At 39.2% G+C, this 17,826-nt stretch overlaps 1 protein-coding gene across 1 annotated transcript in view; it reads right to left on the bottom strand.

Moving 5' to 3' along the window:
* The window catches only part of LMNTD1 (lamin tail domain containing 1), a 442,143-nt gene that overhangs the window by 6,784 nt on the left and 417,533 nt on the right, over positions 1–17,826 (bottom strand). The window contains exons 5-8 of the mRNA XM_060024464.1: positions 16,727–16,913; positions 16,069–16,188; positions 14,101–14,315; positions 13,323–13,493 (exon numbers count right to left, since the gene is read on the bottom strand). Of these exons, the coding sequence (XP_059880447.1) occupies positions 13,323–13,493; positions 14,101–14,315; positions 16,069–16,188; positions 16,727–16,913 (693 nt within the window). The remainder of the gene's footprint in view (positions 1–13,322; positions 13,494–14,100; positions 14,316–16,068; positions 16,189–16,726; positions 16,914–17,826) is intronic.

Here is a 17,826-nt window from a genome sequence, read left to right on the forward strand (position 1 = left end):
AAGAGTAACAAAAATGCAGGGTGTTTCTAGTTAACACAGTGTTTCCCTCAGCCACTAACAGGGTTCTAAATCCAATGAATCAGGATGCTGTTTGGCACATCACAGGGTAAACTTTCTGAATAGTGAGTTATGGACCTGGAATATGGTTAAACAGGCTTCTAAGATATTTTCCTTACATAGGCAGTGGTTTAGACAGAACAATCTGGTCATCACTTCTCATCTTCTGGAGCAATTTGTTGGCCTGAAACAGATTAAATATTTTATGTGTGTCCTTCCAGACTGACTAGCCTGAGGATGAAGGTTTTGAATTGCACCCTGAAAGTGAGTTCTTCAGCAAAGTACTGTATTTTAGAGCTAAAAACACTTATAGAAAATTCCCATCTATAATTTCTTTAAGTTTAATGATGGGATTATCACTGGTAGTGGTGCTTGTTTTCATTTCAGAGTGTGATGGTAATTTCTTGGGGTTATTTGAGCCCCAAATATTTAACACTTAGTAACTTTAATCTGAATACTTTGACTTTCTAAAATAGTATTTTGTTTACTTGTGTGAAGAAATGGATCATTAATGACATATTTCCATAAATGAGATTATAATCTTTCATAACTTTAAAATACTTTTGTTTTGTAATGTTGAAATGTTTTGAAATAAAAGACCTAGTCATGAAGTTACACAATCATTCTGTCATTAAGACTAATATCTTGTCAATGCAACAGGATAGAAAGCCCAGAGATAAACCCACACACATATGGTCACCTTATCTTTGATAAAGGAGGCAAGAATATACAGTGGAGAAAACACAGCCTCTTCAATAAGTGGTGCTGGGAAAACTGGACAGGTACATATAAAAGTATGAAATTAAAACACTCCCTAACACCATACACAAAAATGAACTCATAATGGATTAAAGACCTAAATGTAAGGCCAGACACTATCAAACTCAGAGGAAAATATAGGCAGGACACTCTGTGACATAAATCACAGCAAGATCCTTTTTGACTCACCTCCTAGAGAAATGGAAATAAAAACAAAAATAAACAAATGGGACCTAATGAAACTTCAAAGCTTTTGCACAGCAAAGGAAACCATAAACAAGACCAAAAGACAACCCTCAGAATAGGAGAAAATATTTGCAAATGAAGCAACTGACAAAGGATTAATCTCCAAGGTTTACAAGCAGCTCATGCAGCTCAATAACAAAAAAAAAACCCAATCCAAAAATGGGCAGAAGACCTAAATAGACATTTCTCCAAAGAAGATATACAGATTGCCAACAAACACATAAAAGAATGCTCAACATCATTAATCATTAGAGAAATGCAAATCAAAAGTACAATGAGATATCATCTCACACCAGTCAGAATGGCCATCATCGAAAAATCTAGAAACAATAAATGCTGGAGAGGGTGTGGAGAAAAGGGAACCCTCTTGCACTGTTGGTGGGAATGTAAATTGATACAGCCACTATGGAGAACAGTATGGAGGTTCCTTAAAAAACTAAAAATAGAACTACCATATGACCCAGCAATCCCACTATTGGGCATATACCCTGAGAAAACCATAATTCAAAAAAAGTCATGTACCAAAATGTTCATTGCAGCTCTATTTACAATAGCCAGGACATGGAAGCCACTTAAGTGTCCATCATCGGATGAATGGATAAAGAAGATGTGGCACATATATACAATGGAATATTACTCAGCCATGAAAAGAAATGAAATTGAGATATTTGTAGTGAGGTGGATGGACCTAGAGTCTGTCATATAGAGTGAAGTAAGTCAGAAAGAGAAAAACAAATACCATATGCTAACAGATATATATGGAATCTAAGAAAAAAAAATGGTCATGAAGAACCTAGGGGTAAGACGGGAATAAAAACACAGACCTACTAGAGAATGGACTTGAGGATATGGGGAGGGGGAAGGGTAAGCTGTGACAAAGTGAGAGAGTGGCATGGACACATATACACTACCAAACGTAAAATAGATAGCTAGTGGGAAGCAGCCTCATAGCACAGGGAGATCAGCTTGGTGGTTTGTGACCACCTAGAGGGTTGGGATAGGGAGGGTGGGAGGGAGGGAGATGCAAGAGGGAAGAGATATGGGAACATATGTAAATGTATAACTGATTCACTTTGTTATAAAGCAGAAACTAACACACCATTGTAAAGCAATTATACTCCAATAAAGATGTTAAAAAAACAAAAAACAAAAAAGTTAAGGTTATAACAAAATATATTAAAAAAAAGACTAATATCTTGGAATTCTTTATAGGTTCATTAAAGAAACCTTTATTTCAGCTCTGAGAAGAGACATATAAGTGGTTCTCACTTGTCTATTTTTTTAAAAAAGAAACTCCTACAGAAGTATTGTGATATTGCAATCAGAATTTTCTGAAATCAAGTACAGAAGAGAAAAATCATTACTTTTAAATACATGATTTAGGGGCTTCCCTGGTGGCGCAGTGGTTGAGAGTCCGCCTGCCGATGCAGGGGACACGGGTTCGTGCCCCGGTCCGGGAAGATCCCACATGCGGCAGAGCGGCTGTGCCCGTGAGCCATGGCCGCTGAGCCTGCGCGTCCGGAGCCTGTTGCTTCGCAACGGGAGAGCCCACAACAGTGAGAGGCCCACGTACCGCAAAAAAAAAAAAAAAAAAAAAAAAATACATGATTTAATATGATTTTCCTTTATAAAAGAGTTCCTACTTTTTTGATGTTATTATTTGATAATAAAAAATGAACTGAAACCCTTGGCATTTTGTAGTGTTCTTACAAGTAATTATATTCTATTCAGTGTGATTGTAGAGGTCCAAGTAATTGGCCTTCTATATTCCAGAGGATAGGTATTTTGTTTTAAAATTTCTATATATCAATTCATACAATTTCTAGTTATACTGTTGACTAATACTGCCATATGTATATATATATATATACACATTATATATATATATATATATATATATATACACACACACACACACACACACACACACACACACATATTAACTGAAAATCTGGCCAGTCATAGAAGTGACAATCGAGGTTCCAAATTCTTAATCTGGTAAATGTAAACAATGCAATACAGGTCTAAACACGAGTAAACAGAACAGATACTAATATGAAGGATACGTAAAGAACATTTATTTCAAACTTGTATTTGTTTTGCTTTGTTACCATCATGGATTGGAAGTATATTCTTTTTTTATTTTTATTTTTTGCTGTTTTGGGTCTTCATTGCTGCGTGAGGGCTTTTCCCTAGTTGCGACGAGCGGGGCTACTCTTCCTTGTGGTGCGTGGGCTTCTTCTCTTGTTATAGAGCACAGGCTCTAGGTGCGCGGGCTTCAGCAGTTGTGGTGTGTGGGCTCAGAAGCCGTGGCTCACTGTCTCCAGAGCGCAGGCTCAGTAGTTGTGTCGCACTGGCTTAGTTGCTCCGCGGCATGTGGGATCTTCCTGGACAGGGGCACGAACCCGTGTCCCCTGCATCGGCAGGCCGACTCTCAACCACTGCGCCACCAGGGAAGCCCCCTGAAGAGATTTTAACTGTTCCATTCCTGTATGCTGTTATCTATGTTCAAGTTTCCTTTGTTTTCTAACAGATTGACTTTTAAAGTGTGGCTTTGCAACCCTCAGAAACTAAGGAACATTATTGTTATTATTACTATAATAACATTTTTATGGAAGACGGTAGCAGCTGTCGAGTCCACAATTAAAATGAATGCCACTGCAGTGTGTAACATGGATGACAGATGATAGGCAAGCGTATTAGACAGTGTGCAAATACAGTGCCTTAAACGGCACACCCCCACACTGTTAGCTTAAAGCAATGTCTGTAGGATAATCTCTGCCGGCTAGTTTCTGCCATTTGATTCGAGTTACAGAAGGAATCTGACAAAGTTGTCCACAGTCTGTCAGCTATTTTCAGCAAGAAGAAAGCGCATGCTTGGACTGGGAACAATGGCGGCAGAACAATGCAAACACATCTGCTTTGTTAAAGGGTCCATAGCCTTTCCAAGAGCGACTCTGTTATGCTGTGGTCAGTGCCTTGCCTCTGTGCTCTAATACAGCGGTCCCCAACCTTTTTGGCACCAGGGACCAGTTTCGTGGAAGACAATTTTTCCACGGACGGCGAGGGGTGGGGTGGGGGGATGGTGTCAGGATGATTCAAGCACATTACATTTATTGTGCACTTTATTTCTATTCTTATTACACTGTAATATATAGTGAAATAATTATACAACTCATATCATGCAGAATCAGTGGGAGCCCTGAGCTTGTTTTCTTGCAACTAGATGGTCCCATCTGGGGGGGATGAGAGACAGTGACACCCAAGTGTGTTACTTACGTTCAGTCTACTCTGTGATGTTGCTTTGGTCACCGTCACTGCAGAAAACCCTGCTTCACAAAGACAGGATGTTGGAAATGGAAGCAGGTTCCTCATGCATTTGTGGCAATCTCAGGATATTCCGCCTTGACTTTAATCCAGAACGTATGGAGATTTGAAGTTGTCTCACACATAGCTTTAAGGCCACCGTCATTTGCGATCTCAAGCAGTTGATCCTCTTCTAGCACGGACAAAATCAATTATTCACAAATGGGTCGTGGATCCATTCCTTCCCAATTCAGGGGTCTTCTGTGGTTAAGAAGTAACGCTCAAACTCTTTTGAAAGCTGAGATAGGTGATCGTGCACCAGCTGGGAGAAAGAAGCCCCTGGCTCAGTCTCCTTCAAAATCTCTGCTAATGTTTGAAACATGTCAAAAATCCCAACGTTCACTTGTCACCCCCATAATTCCAGTTTGGCTTTGAAGGCAGCCACTTTATCTGCCGACTGGAACACAGTTGTCGTTCTCCCCTGAAGTGACATTGCGTTCGTTGAGCAGGTTGAATATGTCACACAAGTAAGCAAGTTTTGCGACCCATTCTGTGTCACTGAAATGTGCTGCCAGTGGTGATGGTTTTTCTAAAAGTAATCTCTGGAGCGGCTCTCGTAACTCAAACTGTGGCCAGTGATCTATCTTTAGAAACCATCTCACTTCTGTGTATCAGACAAGACAAGACGTGTGTGCTCTGCGTCCATCTCCTCACAGAGCTGCGTGAACAGACGTGGGTTAAGGGCACGTACTTCAGTGTGGTTGATAATTTTAATCACATCCTGCAAAACACTGTTAAGTTCAGGTGACATTTTTCAGGTAGCCAGCATTTCTCTATGGATGACACAGTGCATAGACTCACGTTCAGAAGCGACCTCTTTGACCTGAGTAGTGAAACCAGAAAGCCGTCCAGTCACGGCAGCACCTCCGTCTGTGCATATACTGACACAAAGTGACCAATTCAGTTTTCCTGTTACGTAATCATTCAACGACTGTGGTGTTGGTTGGCAACAAAAGGGCACATAACATATCCTCATGCACATCCTCCTGAAAAATATATCACACAAAAACAAGCATCGTTGCCTTGTCAACATCAGTAGACTCGTCAACCTGGATTGAGAACCACAGTGACTCATTAATCCACTCTAACAATTGTGCCTCAGTATCCTCTATTTCATCAATTCGTCTAGTTATGGTGCTAGCCGAAAGAGGAACACGTGCCACCTTTTGAACTGCAGCCTCTCCTAAAAGTTCATGACAAATGTCCTTAGCGGCAGGCAGGATCAACTCTTCACCAATACTAAGGGCTTCTCAGCTTTAGCAATGCGGTTAGCCACTAAGAATGATCCTCTCAGTGCAGACACATTTGAGGAAGTTGTGGCCTTCAATAATTGCTTCTGTTCTTCGTGTTCATGTTTTTTTCTTTTGAGAAACTCCAAAGGCTTGTCTTTTAATGCAGGGTGCTTGGTCTCTATGTGGCGAAGCGTTTCATGGCTTCGTTGGATAGTGGGTCACCACATATTATACAAAATGGGCTTGGAGAATGTGAAACACCTGTTGCAATGAACCCGTATTTAAGTAGGACTCTTGGTATTTTCTTTTAAATACAGCTTTCATTTTGTTGGCAGTCTTAGAGTCTTCTGCTGTCTCATCATTGGGTCTTTCCCCCTTTTCAAAGCAGCTCTCCAGCGACATTTGTGTTTTACTCATTTTGGCTAGGGTTAGCTTGCGGGCTTACCAAAACTGTGACTGAAACAAGTGCGCAGTGCTGGAAAGAGGTGCGGACAGAAGTGGTAAATAAAATAATGGGTGGGCCAGGCAAGGACTAAAATAAGTGGATTCTGACTGAAAGCCTGCCACCAGATGCAGCCGTACAATTGAAGTACTTGCCACTATAAAGCCTGCCACCAGATGCAGCTTAATTGTCACCTGCCGCTCACGGATAGGGTTCTGATATGAGTCTGCAAGCAGTTGATTTATTGTGGTCTCTGTGCAGTCAGACCTCTCTGCTAATGATAATCCGTATTTGCAGCCGCTCCCCAGCGCTAGCATCACTGCCTCAGCTCCACCTCAAGTCATCAGGCATTAGATTCTCTTAAGGAGCGTGCAACCTAGATCCCTCGCATGTGCAGTTCACAGTAGGGTTCTTCTCCCTTGAGAACCTAATGCCGCAGCTGATCTGACAGGAGGCGGAGCTCAGGCAGTAATGCGAGCGATGGGGAGCAGCTGTAAATACAGATGAAGCTTCGCTTGCTCGCCTGCTGCTCACCTCCTGCTGTGCAGCCCGGTTCCTAACAGGCCACAGACCAGTACCAGTCCATGGCCCAGGGGTTGAGGACCACTGCTCTAACATCTCCAAGTGCATACTACATTCTATCAAAAGTGTCTTTCTTGTTTTTTATTTTTCTAAATTTTTATTGTGGAAGATTCCATACATACAGAAAATATGAAGGGATAATACAACCACATCTGTATACCTGTCACCCAGATTCACTAATTAATATTTTGGCACATTTGCATTATCTATCTATGCTTATACCACACCAGACCGTTAGGAATCAAGTAAAGATTTCTGTATGGATCTATGAACAACGAATATAACCTCAGTAAAATTAACACACCTAAGGAAAAAACAGTGATTTGTCCATATCTAACATTCATTATATATTTATATTTACCTGATTGTCTTAAAAATGTCCTTTCTAGCTGAGATTTTTGTTTCCGTTTTGATCAGTAGTCTGTTAAGTGAAACTAAATGGTAATGATCCCATGTGGGCCATCTCGTTTAGACTTAACAAGGGCTGACACAAGATGGTTTCTCTCTATCTTAGTCTGGAGATGTGCCAATACAGGGCATTTAGGATGGCTTTTCTATCCTCAACACATGGCTTCATCCCTGACTTGAAAGATGGCAGCTCCACCCTGTAATCATGGCACAGAGGAGACACAGAGGAGCACTGTCCAAGGGCATGATCCAGATGCTGTGTACACAATTTCTGTTCACATTCTATCATACAGAATGTAGACGCATGGTTCCGCCTAGATACAGAGACTGAGAAAAACAGGCTTTATTCTTGGTGGCCATGAGTTTAGGTTTCCCTGGACCTATGGGTCTTGTGTCTAAAGGAACAACGGTTTAGGGGCAGTAATTAGCCATCTCTGCCATGAGATGTTCCTGGAAATGACTGTGCTCTGATGAACTATAATAAGACGAATACATTGCAGTATATTGATATGCTTAGACATATTTCAGGTAAGACTATTTTTCTCCTACACTAAATAAGCCTCATATTATTCACATTTATTTTGAGCTCATCAGTCTATTTTTTTAGGTTTTCTTTCTCCTTCCTTGTCAGGGTATAAGTTGTCAGTGCTCATTACTGTAACTATGCTTTCTTCCCTTTCTAATTTTCCTTTTCTTTGTCATCAAGTTTCTAAAAATAAACTTTTATAAGTATAACATACATGCAGAAAAGTTCACAAGTCATAACTGCACAGCACGATGAAAACAGTGATTCATGTAAACACCACTCAGATCAAGAAATGGAATATTGTTAGTATTCTAGAAGCAGTTTTGTGTAATCTTCAAGTACTATTCCTTTCTTTCTTCCAGAGATAACACTATTCTGACCTTTAACACCATGGCATAGTTTTGTATGTTTTTGAATTTTATATAAACGAAATTGTATAATATATGTTCCTTTCAGTATGGCATCTTTTGTTCAATATTATGATTCAATGGTGTTATTGCATGTAACAGTAGTTAGTTTTCATTGCTTATGGGATTGTATTAATATATCATAATTTATCCATGTTATTGTTGATGAACAATTGGATTGCTTCTACATTTTGGCTAATACAAATAGAGTTGCTATAATTATTGTATTTGTCATTTGGTCCACATGTGTATGTATTTGTTAGGCATATATAATTCCTGGGAATAAAACTGATGAATTATGGGATATTTGTAAATTCATTTTTCTTGCCTTATTGCACTTGGACTTCTGGTACAATGCTGAACAGAAGTAATCATAAAGAGAATTCTTGCCTTGAGCTGAATCTCAAGGGGAAAACTTCAATTACTTCACCATTTAGTATGATAGTTTGCATTAGGATTTTTGTAGATACAAAGGAAATTCTTTATAATCCTAATTTTCTAAGGTTCTCTCCTCACGGGTGGGTATTGAATTTTATCAAATGATTTTTCTATATCTATTGAGATGGTTATAATTTTCTTCTTTATTCTGTTAACTAATTAATTTTCAAAGCTTGAACCAACTTTGCATTCTTGAAATAAATCCACTTTGTTTGTGATATATTATCCCCAAATAACCCATGTATCAAAGAAGGTCACATTGAAAATTAGAATATATTTTGAACTGAATGATGATGAAAGTATGGAATATATGTCAGCAACACAACATTCGTATACTATTCTTTCAGTGTTTATCCCAGATTCCAGCATGCATACTTGATTTACTAAAGTCTAATATAAATTGTTACTTTTATAACTTATTGGACAAATCATGAGATTTAGAGTACTTTAACTCCATTTACTCCCCTCCCAATTTTTGTGCTATTGCTGTTGTTATTATAGGTTAATTGTGTCCCTCCTAAATATATGTTGAAGTCCTAACCCCTTGAGGTTGTGAATTGGAAACTGGGTCTTTGTAGATGTAATGAAGTTAAGATGATGTCATACTAGATTAGAGTGTGCCTTAATCCAATGACTCGTGACGTCCTTAAAAGAAGAAGGAAGTATGGACACAGATACACAGATCATGTGAAGACGGAGGCAGAGGTTAGAGTGATGTATCTACAAGACAAGAAATACCAAGGAATGCCAGCAACCAACAGAAGGTAAGAAGAGGCAAGGAAGGATAATCCCCTAAAACCTTCAGAGACAGAGTGTTTGGCCCTGGTGACAACTTGATTTGACTTCTAGTCTCCAGAACTGTGAGAGAATAGATTTGTTGTTTTAAGCCACTGAGTTTACGGTACTTTGTTACGGTAGCCCTGTGAAACTAATATAGTTGTCATGTATTTAAATTCTCTCTATATTTTAAACCCTATGAGGCCATATTAGTATTGTTTTGTGTAGTGAATACTCATTTATGTTGATCCATGTTTTGACTCTGCATTTTTTTTCACTTCTTCCAACATCTCTGTGCATCCTTCTAAGATCATTTTCTTTCTAGTTGAAGTATTTCCTTAATGTGGGTTTGCTGTTGATGAATTCTCTCAGCTTTTGTTTGCCTGAGAATGTCTTTATTTCACCTCATTTTTTGAACTTGATTTTTGCTTGGTATAGAGCTCCAGGATAGTTCTTTTTAGTACATTAGCACACTGAAGATTTCATTCCATTGTCTTCTGACTTCCATTATTTGGTTTTCTGAAGTTTTATTATAATATATAGGTGTAGTTTCCTTTGGATTTGTGCTGCTTAGAATTTATTTTTCTTGTTTCTGTGGCTTGATGCCTTTCATCAATTTTTGAGATTTTTGTCATTATTTCTTTAAATATTACTTCTGCCCCAGTCTTGCTCTCCTGTCCTTTTGGGACTCAAATTATAACTCTACAAGATCAACTTGTCCCCAGTCTCTTTTTCTAACCTGCTTTGTTCTTCTTTTTCTTCTTCTTACTTTTCTATTCTTTCCTTCCTTCCTTCTTTCCTCCTTGATTTTGGAATATTTTCCACTCCACTTCATTTTCAACACTGCTTCCAAAATTCTCTTTAAAATGCAGATATAACTCTATAAGATGCCTGTTTAAAAACCTTCAGTGTCTCCTATTCTGTCTGTCCTTCATCAAACATGTATTAAACTATTGTGTCATGCGCTGTATTTAGTGCCATTTATGTAAATTAAAAATACATCAATTATACTATACATGTTTTATGAATATATATGTAGTTGAAGTGTGATAATGAGGACCAGAATGACTTATTCCTATTTCATATCAGAACTCAAAAGAAGATCAAAGGGGATTTCAAATTTATGGGATTTTTGGTAATGTGAAGCAATATGACAAAATGTTAGCATGCATTAATCTTGAAGGATAAGTACATGGGTGCTTTTAACGTTATCCTCTATACTTTCTGTATTTTAACATGTTTAAAAAACAAAACGTGCTTGGTATAAAGTAAGCATGAGATGTGTAGATGTTTCTTTAAAATTATCTTAATTGTTAGTCTCTAAGCTCTTCTATAATATATTTGAGAGGCACAGTTAAAAACAAGGCAGCTATTCCCAGTAGAAGAGTCACGTGCAACTGAAATTCTTTCTTCTGTAACTCAGCAAACTAGCTTATTTATCACTGTAGAGGGGAAGAAGCAGGATTGAAGAAATTTTGAGTAAAACTGGTGAATTTTTGTTTTATCTCTTTTTTTCTTTGTCAATTATTGAGGAGTGTGCTACTGATAGCAAACAGCCCAATGGTAGGCAAATTAAAAAGAGACTGGCTAATTAGCAAACAAGGTAACTTTCGCTTGAAGAATCATGTTACATATTTTTTCAAGGAAATGAACTGTTGATTCAGGGACTGCTGTTACCCAATCAATGATCAACAAGTCATTCATAACATCTGTCTCTTTGTGGCCATCTTTCTCAATTGAAATAAAAGAAAAACTCTTAAAATTCTGATGTATATCTGTTAATATTGAAAATTTAATGAATAGAAAATTTAAAAAGTATGTAATGATGAACAGAGACCCTGAAGGTATCAAAGCAACTCTCTTTTAAAATTATCATTACAGGGCTTCCCTGGTGGCGCAGTGGTTGAGAGTCCACCTGCCGATGCAGGGGACACGGGTTCGTGCCCCAGTCCGGGAGGATCCCACATGCCGCGGAGTGGCTGGGCCCGTGAGCCATGGCCACTGAGCCTGCATGTCCGGAGCCTGTGCTCCGCAACGGGAGAGGCCACAACAGTGAGAGGCCCACATACCGCAAAAATAAATAAGTAAAATTATAATTACATAATAGACAAATACAGGACTTCCCTGGTGGTGCAGTAGTTAAGAATCCGCCTGCCAATGCAGGGGACATGGGTTCAAGCCCTGGTCCAGGAAGATCCCACTTGCTGTGGAGCAACTAACCCCATGTGCCACAGCTACTGAGCCTGTGCTCTAGAGCCTGTGAGCCACAACTACTGAAGCCCCTGTGCCTAGAGCCCGTTCTCCGCAACAGGAGAAGCCACCACAATGAGAAACTCGCACACCACAACGAAGAGTAGCCCCTGCTCGCCGCAACTAGAGAAAGCCCACATGCAGCAGTGAAGACCCAATGCAGCCAAAAATAAATAAATTTATAAAAAAATATACAAATACAGTGAAATTTATGTTGAATAGAAAAAATTACTGAATAATCAAGGTGAGTTGCCACCACTATAGAAAGGTGCAACAAGAAAATTTGAAGTCAAATTTCTTTGGAAAACAAGTTGTTCAAAATAAGTAAAACAGTGAAGGCTATCATTAATTGGCAAAAAACATGAATGTACTTCTTGGAAATCTCAAATCTAACTCATAAAGTACTAAATATGTGTGTCTATAAAAAATATATATGTATATTAAATGTATATGTGTATATAAAACATTGCTGAAAGAGCTCTTTAAATATCAGACACAAGTCTCTTACTTTACAGATGAAGAAACTCAGGCACAAAGATATAGGATACTTAATTTTATGCAGTGGAATACATTCAGGAATTTACAGAATTTCCATTATTCCACTTCTAAAAGGTATTATTTTGGAGGGTGCTATTTCCCAACATGTGTTAGCATACTAACATGGTGGTTCTTATACTGTGTGTACAGAATCCTGTTATTCCAGAGAGGTGTCTCAAAGGTCACAGGGAAGGAGGAAAGAAGAAGATGGGTGTTGTGGGTAGTGGGAATCACTCTTCATCTTGGACGGGTCTCCTTTTATCCGTTTCATATACTGGGATTCTGCAAAGATTTCATTTAAAAAAGCATCCCTGGCCTCCCTGGTGGCGTAGTGGTTGAGAGTCCGCCTGCCGATGCAGGGGACACGGGTTCATGCCCCGGTGTGGGAGGATCCCACATGCCGCGGAGCGGCTAGGCCCGTGAGCCATGGCCGCTGAGCCTGCGCATCCGGAGCCTGTTCTCCGCAACGGGAGAGGCCACAGCAGTGAGAGGCCCGCGTACCACACACACACACACACACAAACAAAATAAAATAAAAAAGCATCCATATAGGCATACATTTTCTTCTCCAAGTTTAGCCATATTCATGGACTTCCTGAAGTCCATTAACAGATCCTGGGCTAATAACACCAACTCTAAAAGCTTTATTTAGAAGATTTAAATAAGAAATTTCTGGGTGAAAAAGAATAAGAATTTGGTAATAATATTAGAGTGTGTTTGGAAAAGATGGATATTTTTAGCACAGCTTAACTTACAGGACCAATTTATCCTGCCGAATGAAAAACAAAATATACTTTTGACCAAACTTCAAGAAGCCTATGTACTCTTTTTTTTTTTTTTTGCAGTATGCGGGCCTCTCACTGTTGTGGCCTCTCCCATTGCAGAGCACAGGCTCCGGATGCACAGGTCCAGCGGCCATGGCTCACGGGCCCAGCCGCTCCGTGGCATGTGGGATCTTCCCGGACCGGGGCACGAACCCGTGTCTCCTGCATCGGCAGGCGGACTCTTAACCACTGCACCACCAGGGAAGCCCAAGCCTATGTACTCTTGCTGGCCATGCTGTTCTTTGGATTCGTTGATGCACTCAGATAACTGTGCTAGAGCTAATAAGTGAACGGCTCACGGTACTTGCTTTCGAGGCCATCCGTTCTTGAGGATATGAATACTTTTTAATACTTAGAGACTTTTACAACTTAACCACCTTTTCACCAGTTCTACACACACACACACACACACACACACACACACTCACTCACCACTTACTCTCCACTGGAATAAGTATCCCTTTGACTTACCTGGCTAGATCAGGCTTGGCTGACTGAGACCTGGGCTGGCTGTCTAAGCTGCGTTCAGTCATGTAGGTGTTGTGAGGATCAATCAGTGAACAGTAAGGATGTGCAGAGACATGAGGACTGTGGCACCAGGGGCTGCGATTGGGGAAAAGGGTTGGTGGGATTTCTTTTTCTCTGTAAAAGAAAAATTAAGCCCAAATTGAACCCCAAAGGCACTTCATACAGTGGCATTAATAATGAAAGCTCAATTAGAGTGAACGCATGTTCCAAGACCAGAGAATATGGCTTTTCTAGACTTTGTGGGCAGCCCCATTATCACATCAGAAGCATTTGCCTACAAATGAATAACATAAATTCTGTTCTTTCAGCCACAGCCAGCTCTTGATCCAAGATGAAAATTCTAGATGATGCAAATCTTCCTCCACCTAAGCACTGCCAAAGGTGTGGTGATAACTTCATCTCTGCATTACTCCACGGCCTTACCTCTAACAGCAGTGCTGTTATGGAATGAAATGACCAGAGGGGTCTTGATATCACCCAGTGGAAATTGACAGCCTTTATCATCCCACGAGTTTACCCTACTAGCTCTGTGTTTTTATGTTTTAAAACATAAAAGCTATTATGGTTTTTATGGTCTTATTCAAAATAGGAGTGTTTTGGTCTTTATTGATTTACCTATTCATCATATATCTACTTGTCAGCCAGTCACTCCCACCTGTTCGGCCCTTATTAATTGTGGGAAGGACTTAATTTAAAAAAAAAGAAAACAAGCAACTTTTACCTTGTAAGAGAAGCTTGAACTCGTTCCACCTGATATTTTGAGATATCTTGCTTAGATTGGTCTTGTTTCTCTTCAGTTGTAGTTGTAGCTGCTGGCCAATGAAACATGTGCCTTCGAGATGTTGGACTTACTAGTGAGCATCTGTCACATTCAATGTCAGTCTCTAATTTCTCCCATGCTTGCTTCCAGTGGATAGGAGTGTACCAGGCAACAGCCTAACAAAAATGATTTATTAACATGAAATACTATTGAAGTTATAGGTTTTCTTTTTTAAATGACATAGGCTTATTGCAATAAAATTTCAAAGTCAAACTGTAATGTCATTTACGTCCTGTGTAAGGATTAGTGAAACACATGATGAGGCTGTAGTAAGACATCCTGGCCTTAGTTTCCAGTTGTGAAAATTACAAGCTGTATAACCTCAGGCAGATTAGTCACCTACTGTCTTGGACTGTGTCCTCATACGTAAAATGGGGAGGGTGGTGGTGAGGGTGTTATATGAGGGTGTGGTGAGATTCAGTTAAGCTACTGAATTTTGTAACTATAAAGAACTACGCAAACAGTAGTTGTAATATTAATAAGTTAAATTTTTAATAGTTAAGACTCTATCTATCTATCTATCTATCTATCTAGTCTTATTTGAGATGGGGAAATGGGCATTAGAACTAAAGACATGGAGAGGAAACCACGTTCTCCAGGCTAGAATCCTAGGTGGGCAGGTTTTTTTTTTTTGGTTTCCTGAATATGTGCACACATATGTGCAAAAATTATTCAGAAAAATCATGTGTAGGGACTAATAATAATGTTTTTGTTCAACATGAGAAAAGTTAGGCACCGAAGCGTGCCCTATCATTCTATTTGTTCTCATGATCTGTTTTTAGTTTATAAAATTAGAGGTTTGGGTTGATGCTGTAACCATTGCCAAACCCTTTGTTTGCCAGCTAAACAGACATAAAAGCAACACAAGGCAAGTGCAGCTAGGCTAGGCCCACAACAAAGAAAGAGAAAGATGAAATCTTTCTTAAAAGGTTTAATTTCATGGCTCACAGCAGGAAAACCCCACGTTTGGTTCAGTTCATCAGTTAGGGATTCTCCTTTTTTGCAGCTCAAACACAGATATTTGCGTGGCAAATATGTTTATGATCTTTTGAGTGCAATCTCTCTCAGTTAGATTGTAAGCCTTTCCTAGCCAAGGGCAATATTTTATTTCTTCCTGTACTATAGGGGGCTTAAAAACCTCTGATGATAATGACAGTGATAATGTGATAAAATGATGTTTTAATTTCATCTCTGGAATGTTGACCATATGAACCCTGTAGGCTCTTTTGTCTGGTTTTATTTTACTGTTGCCATTTTGCCTATCATGTGACCTTGAGCCAACCATTTAACTTTCCAAGCCCCATTTTCTTCCTTTGTAAAATGCGTAAATAATCTGAGAATCAAAGGAGATAACGTACATATAAATAGCCCTTTGAGTGCCTGTGGCACAGGAGCGGTCTGTTCCGTATCTGAATCTCTAATAGAAAACAGTGTATTGGGAAAGTCCCAGGCGTTGAATCATATAAGATGCCTATTAAATTTTTGACATGTAATATAGAGGCTACAAATCATATAGGACAACAATGTGGTGGGTGAAAAATATCTAGCCCTGTTTAAAAATCAGTAGACTCGGGGCTGCCCTGGTGGCTCAGTGGTTAAGAATCTGCCTGCCAATGCAGGGGACGTGGGTTCGAGCCCTGGTCCGGGAAGATCCCACAAGCCGCGGAGCAACTAAGCCCGCAAGCCACAACTACTGAAGCCCGCATGCCTAGCGCCTAGAGCCAGTGCTCTGCAACAAGAGAAGCCACCGCAATGAGAAGCCTGCGCACCACAACGAAGAGCAGCCCCCGCTTGCCGCAACTAGAGGAAACCCGCGTGCAGCAACGAAGACCCGACGCAGCCAAAAAAAAAAAAGAACAGGACACTGACTTCACCATTAGGTTTGCACAGGATTGTTGTACAATTGGGGCTTGTCCTAAATCTGTTTTGTTCCTTCCAAAGAAAATCTGATGGTGGCTGGTGCTTTGCTTCAGATGCTGCTGCCCAGACCTAAAAGAAAATAGTTTGTTAATAACAGCTGCCACTGGAGTTCAACATAGTTTTATAAATGTCAGAGGGTTATTGCAACACATCTTTCTAAGCAGGTGAGGTTTTTAAAATATAATGACTGTATAATATGTAATGTCAAGCTGTGTAACTGAACAGCTACTGTATGTGGTTTAAAGTAAAGCCCAAGAAAGAGAGGGGAACTCTCCAGTGTCACCTAAACAAACCCTCTCTTTGTTTTTTCTTTAAAGATTATGTTTGCTTAGTTTTAGGAACTTAGGTATTTTATTTTGATAATTAAATCATAAAAGCACAAAGTATTGTATGCCAAATTGAAGAAAGCTATGGAAATTTAATTATGGGTATTCATTTATATGCAGAGATGGACAAAGTGGCACAATTAACCAACAACAACCAAAAAATCACATTTAACAGAGAGATCAAGGGATGAAGAAAGCACTGGTGCTAAGCCATGGTCTGACTGGGTAAATGAGTTTTCCCTGAACAAATCTAGTTTAGAGTATTTATATCTTATACTCACTGTTACCGTGGAATTGGCCTGCATTTTGATATTGGGAAGGAATTGGTACAGAGAGACTGTTTGTCCATCCACATTTTGTTGGAGAATATGATTTCCGATTTCCAGTTCTTTGTCAAGGGAAGAGTTAATGAGCTTCACGCATAAACCTTTGACATTCACTTCAGCTATTTTAATGTCTCCAAGAGCACTAGAAAATAAAACTCAAAGATTATAAGGTGCCTTCAGATGAGCGTGTCTTTAGCTCACTTTAAGGACTGAATAATAAATATGCTTTGGAAGTTGTTCCTAAGCTGTATATTCTGTTGGACAAATTCCATGTAGAAATAGTGTATTTTGTGCCTTAAGCAAATGGCTTGATTTCTTAGTTCTGTTTGGTTATCTGTGCAACAAAAATGATCTTTCACATAAAATAAACTTTAAAAATGCTTTAGGTATCAAGATAAAAATGCCATTGGGAGGTACTATTATTATTATTTAAATTTCCTACTGTTCTTCACAAGAAATACTGAGACATGAAACTCTCAAGTAGATCAAGAGGAAAGTTAAACTATTTAGTTTATTTCTGATAAGGTTACTGTGAACATGAATTGCAACTATATGCTTAAAAGAATTCTGCAAACTTAAAACATACACATATAAGATGGTATTTTTTCCCCTTCTAACATTTCGAGAGCTTAGTATGTATCAAGGACCAGGTTAAACATTTATATATCAGCATTTTTCAGAGTGTGGGTCACAACCTATAAGTATTGGGTTGGCCAAAAAGTGCCTTCTGTGTTTAAGTAAAAATAAAAGACACATTTTTCATTTGCACCAAGAACTTTATTGAACAACGTATTCATCCTTTTATTCCACTATCTTCTGCCATTTTTCAGGCAACTTCATAATTCCATCTTCCCAAAACTTTTTATCTTTTTGAGCAAAGAACTTGTCCAGGTGCCTTTTACAGTCTTCCGGGGAATTGAAAATTTTTAGTAAGAGAATTTTGTAAAGACCCAAATAAATGGAAATCCGAAGGTGCAATGTTTGGTGAACATGGCAGATGAATCAGAACTTCCCAGCCAAGCTGTAACAGTTTTTGCCTGGTCATCAAAGAAATA

Source organism: Delphinus delphis, chromosome 11, assembly GCF_949987515.2.
Source record: "Delphinus delphis chromosome 11, mDelDel1.2, whole genome shotgun sequence".
In the NCBI taxonomy this organism is placed as follows: Eukaryota; Metazoa; Chordata; class Mammalia; order Artiodactyla; family Delphinidae; genus Delphinus; species Delphinus delphis.